At 36.0% G+C, this 13,734-nt stretch overlaps 1 protein-coding gene across 1 annotated transcript in view; it reads right to left on the minus strand.

The window, feature by feature from the left end:
- LIN28B (lin-28 homolog B) overlaps nt 1–13,230 on the minus strand; it is a 122,907-nt gene extending 109,677 nt beyond the window's left edge. Inside the window, exons 1-2 of the mRNA XM_052646085.1 lie at nt 13,197–13,230; nt 4,967–5,154 (exon numbers count right to left, since the gene is read on the minus strand). Coding sequence (XP_052502045.1) covers nt 4,967–5,154; nt 13,197–13,230 — 222 coding nt within the window. The remainder of the gene's footprint in view (nt 1–4,966; nt 5,155–13,196) is intronic.
- Between the last annotated feature and the right edge of the window lie 504 nt (nt 13,231–13,734).

Here is a 13,734-nt window from a genome sequence, read left to right on the forward strand (position 1 = left end):
CTTACGTATTGGTTTAAAAAAACAATTCTTCAATTTATCAGCTTCATTTGCTGTGAATGGTCTAAATAAGAGGGAAATATTTAAGCAATACTGCTTAAAATGAGGAGGAAAGACAAGGTCTTAATTATGTACACAATTCACATTTTATGTTTAAACCAAATGAGAATATCACTTTAGAAGTATAAAAGGTCCTGAAAATGGATCACCATTTGAAAACTAGAAGTACCCAGTATCTTTTAAAATAATTAAAGCCTTATAAAATTTTTATTTAAATACCTTTAAATGTGACTTTATGATTAAATAACTTGAAAGCATTTCACTTGGGATTCTTTCGAATTGGTCAACTGGGAAATTCATCTGGAAAATTTGGTAGTTTTAGGAACCATTTTCAAAATGTTAACATGCATAACTCACTAACAAATTAGCTATAATTGTTACATGATTACATTTTAAATTTCTAAGATTTCAATCTAAATATATGTATTTTTTTACAGTGACATTTATCAACAGCACCAAGGATAAAAATAATCATATGTATTCTGAGTTCAGAAAATGTTTTCATACTAAACTATAACAAAAGTGATATGGCTAATAAATTAACAATTAACTATTATGAAAAACCCTTAAACATGAGCACATTGTAGTAAATTAACTTTTGTAACTGTGTAGCTAATTAATGTTAAAAACACTGAGTCATGAACTTTGTCCTATGTCAATTGAACTGTGTATAATACTTCAATTATTATATATTAAATATTAGCCATCTCCAAATATTTTTACATCCTATACTGTAATAATTACTCTTATTTCTTCTACTTCCATTATTCTTTGATATGTTTTTGAGCAAAGTAATAAAAGGAACATAAAATATATAAAATCTTTGTAATACAGGCATTTGTATTCTCCATACACATCAAACTAAATCAGAAATAGAAAGCATAAGAAGAAAACATCAATAGTTAAAAGGTAAATAAAGACTTCAAAACCAAATTAAAATACTATTGAAGACAACTAAGATAATTGCTAAATGATGGTCATTTTTGAAAAAAATTCTTCCATAAATTGTGAAGCAAATGAAATATTTATGTTAAAAATTCTTTGTATCCTAGTTGATGGCTAACACTCCCAAATATATAATTCAACAAGAAAATATTATTATGCAAATGAGCTGTAGAGACAGTAATAAGGAGAATGGATTCTATACTTCCTCTGGACAAAACAAAGTTCAAATGATCATTTTATTAGTTGAGGTAATGACTTTAAAAATAAATGTAAAAATATGTAAAAAATGTAAAAACATAAAGAAAAAGTTACATAATAACATCAACAGATAGTTATTGAGTAATAATGCCCTCCTTCATAAAGGTTCTAGTATTTAATTTCCATGTGATTCATTTAAAAATATCATCACATACTAAGTTCTACTAAAAGATTACAATATTTCAGAAAGTTAACAAGAGACCTTTCCAGGTAATTTAAACATGTTACTATACAATCTGTGGGTGCAAATTTTTAAAAATTTATTAATAATAATAAACTGATAAGAGTATTAATTATTGGCACTTACATAACTTGACATTACCTGAACAGGAAGCTATACTTACATATCTGTATTAACCATCTATATTCTTCCTTCAGTTAAGAGACAAGATTCTGTTTTGCATTGTTTGCTTACGTAACAAATTTCTACAAATTTATTCAATTTACAAACTAAATCATTATCAAAAATTTTAAGGAACACCTTAAAACTATGACAAAATTCACAAATATAACATTTATACCTTTTTGTGAAGTTTTAAAAAATACTGAATGCTATCAATGTTTCACTATTAACATGTGTCAAAATACATCTATTCATTACAAATCCATAAAAATACGATTATTTAAATCACCAGTTAACATCAGGAAGTCCAAGGAAGACTGTCATTTTAAACCAGTGGTCACATACCATGTTCAAACAGCAGTCTCATTATATTTATCAACAAGTCTGAAGACAGAGAAAGGACAGTACTTAAGTCTTGGGTTTATCTTTTAGGACTTGGTGACATTATAGAAACTAAATCAAAGTTTGACTGTATTGTTGCCAATAAATTTTAAACAGAATTATGTAACCAAAAATGTCCAGCTCTATTTTAAGAATACATTCATATATTCTCTTAATTTTCATAGCAGCTTAATGCTTTTGATGTGCAGTTCTTTGCAGTCAATATTTTTAAAGGAGAAAAAAATATCCTGGGTGCTTTGGCATGAATTTTTAAATATTATTTTAAAGTAACTAAAACCATTTTTAAAATTTTTCCCGAATATATACTCTTAAAAACATGTTTCAGAATACTTTTTTAAAACTCCAGTAACACATGTACTTCTAAACAGTTCAAAAAACTCCCATTATTTCATATATTTAAAATAATAATTAGATGCCACTGTAAACATTTAAAATTCCTAATTATCTAGGATGCCTTTTCATTACAAAATAATACATATATAATGTATAATAATACATATTATAATTTATAATTATACACAAAATCTAGTATGCTTTCAAAAATGCTCATACAGTAAAAATGGCAGCTAAGAAATAATTTTTTAAATGTCTTAAAAACTTTTATGAAATCGTCATGAAACACAACCTGATTTTGTAAAGTGATGCTCACATGATACCTGCACACATCATTATGGCCATCAAATTGTTACTTGCAGTTGCGCTGCTGAAATCAGTGGAATTCTGCCTTCCTCAAAATTTTATATGTTATCAATATAAGACAGAAACCCCTTCACCTAGACATCAAAGTCAAGAAGAAACAAAAGCAGAAACAATAACAAAGAAATGGATTCAAAATAATTTTCCCTGTAGAAAAATAAATATATTTTAAAACACAAATACTGTAACCATTAAAAAAGGCCCTTAAATATCACTTTTTAATTTTAAATTTGAAGATTATTACTGCCCTGATATTTCTTACATCACAAAAATACTAATACTTGAGTTTTATTGACTTTTACATACTTTTTCCTAAGAATATATCCAGACTGTTCTTATGAAAAATACACATATATTTGACACATTTTAAAAATCACATATATCATTTTAATACTCTTCTTTAGTAAATACATGATGTGGAACAAAAGATTAAAGTAAATCTAATATGAATAATCAATGTTGTACTCTAGAAACTGTTCACCATTTATATAAAAAAACTTTTTCAGCAATACAGCATTTCTTAATTTGGTAGATATAGAAATGCTTATCAACATATAACCATGAAATAGCTTAAAACTGGATGACTCATTGTTCTAAACATTAATATCAGTTAATAAAATGTCTAATATTTGAACATATTAAAAGGTAAACATAGAAAACCAAATTATAACAAGGTGTGATAAGACAAAGAAAAAAGGGCTATTTTTTTTTCATTCATCTATAAAACAAATTTATGAGATTGTAAAGAACAATTTAACAACCTAAAGAAGGTTCAAAGAGGGGAAAGCCAGAGCCTGAGAGAAAATGGATTTGTCAATGATTTCAGTCATTCTGTGTAGGGAGGAGAAAAGCAGAAAATGGGGCTTCATTCTGCCATATAAAATAGGAGGCATAAAATCCAGTAGCCTGTCTGTGGACTTCTATTTATGTATTTAAACCCTGTTTCAATTCACAGATTATGCTGATCCTTCCACATGTAAACAGCCAATAATGATAGCCAGGCCTTTAGGAAAGGAAAACACACCACACAGCAAGGTCAGGAAGCTACAAAGCACAGGACAACAGATCAAAACAAAATGGTTTCATATGTTTCTATTGTTTATATACTTAATTTGAAGATGATATTCCTTAGGGAGGAAAGGAGGCTGTATATTATTACCAGGAACATGCAACATACTATCAATCAAAACATAATTTTTTTGCAAATACACTAAGTATTTCCTGCATGTATCTATGTTAGTGAACCTGTAAGACTGATATCCATGCATTCAATTCTTTTTAACTCAGATGTCAAGCTAAAATAAACCTCTTTAGTCTTAAATCCCTTTACTTCGAATAATTCTTTACAGATCATTTATATTTCTCCAACTTCTTTGGATTAAATAATCAAGCTTGCAAACTTGTAGATACCTTTTTTTACTAAGAAGAGAAGAGTGAAAGGGGAAGATGTATTCATTTTCTTGTTTCCAGATAAAATTGCGAAAATGAGAAGAAAAGACATCATATTTGTTATTTAAGCATCTTTTAAAATTATAACACAATATAAGCAACGGTGGAAATTTGCCTCAAGTAGCCAACTAGTACATTTTAAACACACAAACTAGAGCCGCCACTGGCCACGTTTTTTTGAGTTCAGTCTCTTAAAGAGACAGTATCCTTGGATCTATGCCCTACACGGAGCACGTTTCTACAATGTTTGATTACCAAAAATCCTCTCCTACATTTCTTCATATCCATACTAGATCAACAATGTTCGACTTTATTTTACTGTGAAATCAAATTATTTTAACTTGAATCTACAAATGACTATAGACAAATATAAAATAATTGGGGAAGCTAGTGATTATTAGAGGCGTCTAAAATAAGGGTACCTAGAGATTCTTAGAGTAAAAAATTGGCGTTTTTTTTTAAACTTAGTATGATCACCGTTTCTTAATTCATTTTCCACACACAAACCACATAATATTGTAACCAGTAACACCGGAAGCTACATTACAATTTCGCTGTGCAAAGAAGAGGGGAAATTACTGAAGTCAACAAGCACCCAGAACTGAAATTTCAAAGATTTCATTTTCTGTTTAGGAAAAGACACGCAGGAAAGAGCCCATGCACATACCCTAAAAACTACAATCACTCGTGATTTTAAAGATTTTGAAGGACACATTATTGTAAGTCAGTTGACAAAACTACCGGTCAGTTCCTCCACATAGAAACAAGTAAAGACGGGAAGCAAAAAACAAACAAAAAAACCACAGTCTGGCTTACTTGGTGTACAAATACATCGACTGGAATATCCAAGGGGCTTCCCTCTCGGCTTATCATGGAGATGAATCCAAATCCCATTCGCACGTTGAACCACTTGCAGTGGCCAGTTCCGTGCAAAACCTGGGATTCGTCCTCTGCCTGCTCTGGCAGCTTCCCGGGCTCTTCTCCACCACCTTTGCCTGCCCCGCCTGAGTAGAACAGGACAAAAAAAGTCAGTTAGTCAGTAGTCCCAAACAGTTCACTGAAGGGTTGGGGGGGGGGGGGGTACTGCTTGGGAGTGGGGATCGGGGAGCGGAAATGGGGGGGGGGAGTTACTAAATCGTTGATTCCTTTTTTTCTGCAAAAAATAAAGGGTTAAAGAGGGAAGCGGAGGAGGGAGGAAGCCACAATGTTCTATCGATCACAACTTCCACGTTTCTGTACATACGTGTACTTTTCATTTAACTCCGTTTTTCAGCCACATATTACAGTACAGCAAACGATACTTTACTTGCATATTGCTGATTTAACACTCTCATTTACAAAAAGAATTTTTCAGCGAAACTAATTCTTTCCGGCATGCACGAGGAGGAAAGAAATAGTGAAGATGATTAGAACTAGTTAATGCACATGCGGCAGCACTGAATCCAGGGTTATTTGCAATGCGCATTCCCCTCCCCCCCAATAACTTTCGATTAAAGTTGGGGTGGAATGGGGGAGGGGGCAGGTGTATAAAAGTTTTCTCGGGCTCACTAACTGAAACTGCGCTTAATCACACTCAAAACAATTCAAACAATAGCCCCCTGAAAGCTTTTCAAGTTGTGAATCAGTGTGGGCGGTACAAAACATTTTTGGAGATCTATAACAATAGGTTGCAGAAAGCCCCACTGCGCGACGGGGGGTGGGGGTATTGCTCAGTATTGGGGTAAAAAGGGGAAGGGAGGGACGGGCAAAGAAGGGTGGGAGAGGGGGAGGGGGAGAAGGAAGAGAGAAAATCACAGTAAAACAATAGAAAAGAAAATTAACCTTCGGCCATGTTGCCCCACGGGCCCTCTGCTCCAAACTCGTGAGATGAAAACTTTCCCTTTGGAACGGAGTGGTCTTCTGCATCAATCTAACATCTTGATTTTGTGCGATCACAAATTTAGCTCGCATGGTCTAATGTGCTTTCCCTCTTTTGATTTTTTTTCTCTTCTCTCTCCAGTTTCTGGCCCCCTGAGCACACGTGACTTTGTCAATTACATGCTTTCTTGCTACTAATTTCACCTCGGATCCTTAAGGGGCTGGCAAGAGGAAGAGATAACCAATCGCCATTTCATCTATGCTGACATCAAAATAATTTATGAATGAACACGAAAAACTCAAACATGTTATCTTAAAGACAATTTGGGACGCTTCTTTACGATAAATCAGAATGCCGATTTCGTGCTTTTACTTAAACACAATGGAGGGTCCTCTTGAATCGTCGATTTAAAGAAACGGCAGTCATATATGTGCACACGCGTGCCTTACACACAAGCCTGTCTAAATAATCTCATTCAGGGGGGAAAAGCCATTTAAATAAAGCAACCGATGTTATGCTCCCCCCTCCCCAAGAATTCAACTGATCGGTAACAACAAACCTGCTTAGGATGCAAATTTCACATTTAATTCAATTCTTAGAGGAAAATATGCAATTTACAAAGGACCTAATTGAACCTAACTACACATCCATGAAACTTTATATAATGGTAATCTACACCCACAGTAAGAGAAATGCATACAAGTACCTGATTGTGCCCTGAAATATTTCTCAAATTTAAAATAAAATCCTACCGGAAAAATCGCTATCACCTTCATGCAGTCAAATTGTGTTTAGGTTACCGTTTCGGAACATTTTGGAGGGGGTTGGTAAAGAATTGTACTTCACAGGTTTCTCCGCCATCTCTTTCCGGGGGAGGAGATGTGATTAATGACTTCCTAAATAACAGCCCAGTTTTCCAGCCTAACATAGAGTGAACCTCAATCAGTGGCGATTGTTCCCCAAGAGCAAGGCGACGTATGTATGGGCAGGGAGGGGGAGGGGAGCGCCAGGCAGGCGAGGTGAAGAGGAGCCAGAGAAAGAGGTGGGGGAGAAACAGCGGGCGAGGGTGGGGGGAGGGGTGAAAAAGAGGGGCCATTGGGAGGAAAAAGGTAAATTCACATCTTATTGACTGGACCCTGACATTTTAAAAGTGCACTACCAGTGGATACAAGAGTTGAATAAACGAAAATTTAATAACGGATTAGGCTCCTACCGTCCCTTCCACGGCCAGCACCCCAGTTTCAAAATGCTTACCCGTTTACCTTTCAGATTGTTACAAACGATTCTTGATTACTAGATGCTGACACCAATATTGCCTCCCTCATCGACTACTAGAGTAAATACTACAGATCAACTGGAAATGCTTGATTTCCTTTAGAATATAAAATAACACCAATCTTTGAAACATTGAAACGCACCACCACCCTTTCCCCCACCCCACCCCCCATTTTCTTAAACAAGCAGTTTACCGAGAAACTGTACAGATACCACTTCCCTTCGGCAAAGCTACCGAGTTTACCCTCCCCCACCAAACCCGCAATCCACCTCCCCCCCAACACACTCCTAACTCTTAACACTGTTTCACACAAACTAAAACGTAGGGATTCTGAGTCCTAAAGCTTTGGAAAACCCACAGAATCCACCTATTTACACCTCCGCCCCATATTAAACAATGAAATGGACAATTAATTAGTTCAGATCTGAAATAAATGGATGTATACAAATAAATGTTATTTTCAGCTGTTTGTGGTAAAAGGCTTCATTGGAGACTGATGAATTTGGAAAGATTTTTCGTCCGTTTCTTTCTTTTGTTGTTTCTCAAGAGAGGGAGCAAAGCTATCTCATTTTATTTACTTTGGTGGAGAGGGGGAGATAACCATGTGCCAGCTGGTAGGGAGGAAAGAAAAAGTATAAAAATGCAAATTATTTTGCAAGAGTCCCAAAAGCTTGAAGCTCTCAAAAAAAATAAAAAATGCTAACATTTATTTGGCATTACTTTATTAGAAATCAACTGATTACACTGACCTATAATGAAATAACTTTAACAATGTTACTCCAGGTTAAATGTTTTGAATAATAGGAAATATAAAAATTAATTTAAATCAATAGTGGGGGTTTTAATATTTTAAATGAATCACTTTTAAAAATCAACATCTGATAACAGAAATAACATGAAAAGTATTAACACAAATTGAGGACATGTCATTATGTAAAATTATCATAAAATTCACAGGCAGTGTAATTTAGTTTTGTCACTGAGACACATCTGATAAACAATATTTTATGTCTGTTTTTAATCAGAAAATGGCCTAATCAGCATAAACTCAGAAACATGTAGGTGGGTTCTGAATTCTTATTTGTTCAATATGATGAAATTCAAACCTATAAATACATAGATGGAAAGTGGGAAATACCATAAGTGAACCACATTGGATGATATACATTATGAGATTCAGTTTTGCAGGAATGGGGGCCTCCAGTATTAGTGGAATTAAGGTAGGGTTCACTGGACTGGTCACTGGTGTCAGAGGTTATCGACTCATTCATTTCCTGAGAGGGACATCGGCCTTTCAAGTCGTGTAGAAAGCTTTTTCCAACCGGGAACTTTGAGAAATCCTCTAACATTCATTCACAGAGAATTTAAGGCAAATGCATTTACATACCTGGGGGAGGGAGGGGGAGTGTGGAGAGTAAAAGAAAGGAGAGGAGGGGAGAGGAGAGGGAGGAGAAGCAGGGAAGGGAATGGGTAGGGAGGGAAGAGAAAGGAGACAGTGACATAGAAAATACCAGTTTCCATTTCAGGGATATGGCACTGTCTTTGAACATAGACTCATCTTTTCCTGCTCCCTGCCCTCAATCTTTTGAGCCTAAAATCCTTGTTTAAAATAACCATAATCTTTCTAAGCTCATAAAGTTCTTCTTTCACCTAAAATGGTCCCTTGAATCTCCTAGAACGCTTTCCAATTTGTCACCTTCCTGAAGTCTTCTGGTTTTAATTTTTGTCTCATTTCCTACTTGTTTTTAGTGCCAGAAAGACCTGTGCTTGACTCAAAACGAATGTTTTATACTTGTGGAAGCCAAATGTTTCAGTAGCTTGATTTATCATACTTCTTTCAAAACGTCTTTAAAATGAGTTCAAGTAGCTACAAAGAATCCTCAATGCACTGGGGGTAAAAAATATATATATATACCAAGGAAATAACCTATTAAATGCCCGTTGGTTATCACAATCTAAAATTTCTACAGTTATGAAACGAAATACACAATTTTTTCTTTCTTTTAAAAATTCCAACAGTACAATGCAAGGAGCCAAAAAAGGTTCCAGAGCCCACCGTTGTTGTTTTCAAGTAAAAGCAATGAGTGACTTCTATACAGCTGAAACAATGCTTCGGTTCTTCTTAAAACTAGGAGGAGGGGCTGCGGCACCATGGCGAGCGGCTCCACCCGTGCTCCCCTCCCGGCAAATGAGGCCGGGGTCTGCAGCCCGCTCTGCACTCGCAGCCGCGGAGCTTCAGGCGCAGCCCCGCGCCCCAAGGTCGCCGAGACCCCCAGGTCAGCGGATCTGCCCCTTCCCTCCACCGCCCGCCCTTGCCACTTCCTCTCCCTTTTCTCTCTTCAGTCACCTTTTCCTTTATTCACCACATCACCGCCTCAGTTCTAGAAGCTGAGCCGTTCCAAAGAAGGCTGAGGATTTTTCACTAGTTAGGGTACTTTCACATTTGTCATTTTGTCCCAACCAAATGAACACCGAACAAAAGGAACCCTTGCCTCCACTGGGATGGAGGCAACGTTTGGCACAATCGGCTACCTTCATTGCATTTCCAGACATATATCATTTATAATCTGATCTCTTCATCTCTGATATGTCAAAGTCTCCGCAATCAAAAAAGTGAAGTCGGGGGGTGGGGAGCGGTTATCAGAAGCAGCCAAGAAAAGAGCACCCCACCCCCTACTCCCCGACCAGGCCATGCCTAAAATGGAGCTGTCTTCAGACCCCTGGCGCCGCCGTCCTTTCGGGAAGCCACGAAAACGTCGCCGTGCGCCTCTGGAGGGTCAAGAAAAGCCGTCTGTGGGGAAGGCGGTGGGGGGCAAAGGGAGTGGAGGGCGACCAGGGGCGATTTTAAGGAACCCCTTCTCTGGCCGCGGCGTGAGGTTTCCCGCGCAAAAGCTGCGGACCCGCACGTCGGGCAAACTGTTGCCGATCCCTCCCACTGCGTTTCAGTAAACTCCTTTACTGGCAAGTAACTTTCTGGAAATTCTTACAATACGGAGTCAAATGAAAGGAGTGCCTCTGCTGTTGATCTTACAACAGAGGCACTTTAGAATATGGGGGCTATTTGTTTTTTTTTCCCAAAGAGCACAATTCCGTTCTCGTTTAATTTCCTTATCTGAAAGCAAAATGCTCTGTCTTAACACAATTGTTTCGATTTGGTAATTTTTACACAGCTATAAAAACCTCTTAAAATTTTTCCTTAAATATTTTAACATATTTCCCTAGGTATAATTAAATAAAATTACGGAAATACAGAAAACAATAGCATTTTAAGTTTGCCAGACAAATTGCCTCTATAGTTCAAGCATTGAACAACAATGCTTGAAAACAACCATTTGCAAACGTTTTCTTCATTTTGGTTAGTTAAGTATTTAGAACAACAAAATTATTTCAGAAAGGGGATATTACTTTAACACCATCATTTTGTAAAAGTTTATTTTTTAAAACGAATAGCAAAAAATCACTGTTAACATACTTCAATTGAAACAAAAAAAATTTTATTATTCACTCCTCCCAAATATTTTCTGAATTGTCCTAAACAAACACTTGGCTATGTAATTTTAATTATGACCACAATATGTTAGAGAAATCATTTAGTAAGCATTTAGCTATTTTACCTTGCCCAGAATAGCACAGAATGAAGGTTGTGTTTTATTTGAAAAAAATGAGTCCCATGTTTTTCACCTGTACTACTTGAACAGGTATGCTTCATAATTTAAAGATCTTTTTGCAATAAATATTGAGTCTACAGAAATGACACTAAATAATGTAAGCATACAATTTTTTCCCCTCTGAAAGCAATGAATCAAAGTTTATTCTTTAAAACTTAATCTCATCAAAACAAATAATTAAGAGTAGGGGCTGTTTCCTAGGTATTTCCTTTAATGTCTTCATTTTCAGTCTATTTGGGGGAAAAAGATAGGTAGGAGGAAAATGGAAAGGGAAAAAACACTACAAGAGTAAAAGATGAGGCAAATGAGAAGAAATCTTCAGGCTTTAAAGATGTCTGTGTGAGAGGAAAATCTGTGGAGAAAAAGCATCCAGCTACAAACTGGAGGCCAGAGTTCTGGTCCCATTTAATGACCTTGTGACCTTGGATCATTAAGCTTCTCCAGCCCTCAGTTTCCTTACCTGCAAAGTGAGGACCTTGGAGCAGTTGATATTCAAGTCTTAGGCATAAATGTAATATCTGACAATAATCTTTCTTTTGAGGAAAGTGCAACCTCTCCCTGGCCAACCCCTTTTTAATCACAAGGTAACAAAGACATGAAACTTTATTGCACTCACTTAACACATTGGTGTTAACATTACTTCCAGCAGAAGAGAAAAGGGGCTCTGGACTGCCTCCAGTATGCCCCCAGAGGAAAACCACAATCCAGAGTAAGGGGAAACTAGTTGGTAAATTAATATATTGTGGCAACTTTTCAGAATCTTCTTTTTCATGGTACTCTTTAGAGCATCACCTCTATGTCAAAGGATTCACTCTAGGAAAAAAGTACAGTGCTGTCAAAAGACAATGCCAATCAGTGGTCTACTCACTAAACCTTTTGATCCCTACTGCTTTCCTCTCTCTACCTACAATCCTGTATTTGATAAGCTTAATACTAGAATAATATCTTTTTACTTGTACTTATACTCATGAACTCTGTCATCTTATAGCTTTTAAGAGTTTTGATAGCATTCGTCAAGAGAAGAGCCAAGACATTAAATCCACAAGAGCAGAAGCCAGAATAATACATTAACCGCATTCATGAGTGCTGAGGGGCTCAGTGGGTCCAACTCTTTGCAACCCCATGGACTGAAGCCCACCAGGCTCCTCTGTCCATGGAATTTTCCAGGCAAGAAAATTGGGTTGCCATTTCCTCCTCCAGGGGATCTTTCTCACCCAGGGATCGAACCCCCATCTCCTGTGTCTTCTGCATAGCAGGTAGATTGTTTTACTGCAGAACCAAGGGGGAAGCCTGACAATACACTGTTACTAATAAAACCATTTGGAAAGAAGAATGCTGTCAGTTTTCAGTTAGTTTCAGTAATACAAGAGAATATTTATACATCAAAAACCTAGGTTTTAAAGTACACCGAAACAAATGAAAGGGTATATATATTTTTAAGTGTAGGTTTAAGATGTTAAAAGTTCACATGAAACATTTTGTATTAATAGCATGTTAGTTGCTCAGACATGTCCACTCTTCACAACTCCATGGACTGTAGCCTGCCAGGCTCCTCTGTACAAGGAATTATCCAGGCAAGAATACTGGAGTGGGTAGCCATTCCCTTCTCCAGGGGAATCTTCCTGACCCAGGGATCAAACCAGGTCTCCTGCACTGCAGGAGGAATCTTGACTTATCTGAGCCTCCATAGAAGCCTATTAATATAATGAACAACTAATTTGATACAAACTGGTGAAAAGCAAAATAAATGGGACTTTCCTAGATTAGGAAAATTCTCTAATTTCCTGAAAAAAATGTCTAATATATCGCACTATTTATCTTATAGTAAATTATTTAAAAACAGCAGCAAGTCTCTATTGTTAATTTAACAAACACTTGTGAGGCCTCTTTTCAAAATGAACTTAAAAAAGGACTTACAAAAATGAACAAGCCACAACTACTTTTTATTCAGGTCCATAAGCATTTGAATATTATCTATTTTGCCTGAGACAGGGAAAAAGCAATCACGAAATTCAATACTGCTAAAATTAGGAGGAAAAAGAGTTAATTAGAAGATTTCACCCTTGCAATTCTGGTGGGAGTTCTAGTTTATAAATGAAGCGATCCAGAATACAGTAGAATATATGATTCCCATCTTGCCACAGTGGAGAATTTCTGAGAGCTGTCACATTTCCTCATATGCCTCCAGTGATCTTTTTAAATAAATGTCAGTTAAGTAAAAATGTAATTGAAAAAAAGACTAACCTGGGGCTGATGAAACCTGGTTGAATGACCTCATTGTCTTCTGAAGAACCTAAAATCAAAGAGCTCAAGTCAGTACTACATTAATTGCTCATTTAATTGACTCTTCTTCAGCTTAATGGCTCATTAGAAAGCAGTAAAATGCTTAGGTTTTGACTCTGTGAAGCGACCTGTAAACTTTTCCCTTTTTTTTACAATTTAAGACTCACCTAGCAAAATTAGATAACCAATTGGCATAAACTTGCCTTTCACTCCAATTCAAGGACAGTATTTTAAAAAACGTTCTAAAACCTATTAAGATGTAGTCAAAGATTCAGATTTCAGAAATGATGCAGTTAAAAAAAAATTAATATTTAATTTTACACTGCAATTCAAGAATCCCATTCTTTTTTAACCAGTTAACAATGAACCCAACCCACAATATTGTGTTCCTTGATGAACTTATTTGACTATTCTCTTCAGATATCTTTTAGAAGAAAAATCATGAGACTCTAATTGTGATACTACACCACTGATCCTGGGTCTATTACATATAAATACT

The sequence above is a fragment of the Budorcas taxicolor genome, chromosome 9 (genome assembly GCF_023091745.1).
Source record: "Budorcas taxicolor isolate Tak-1 chromosome 9, Takin1.1, whole genome shotgun sequence".
Lineage (NCBI taxonomy): Eukaryota > Metazoa > Chordata > Mammalia > Artiodactyla > Bovidae > Budorcas > Budorcas taxicolor.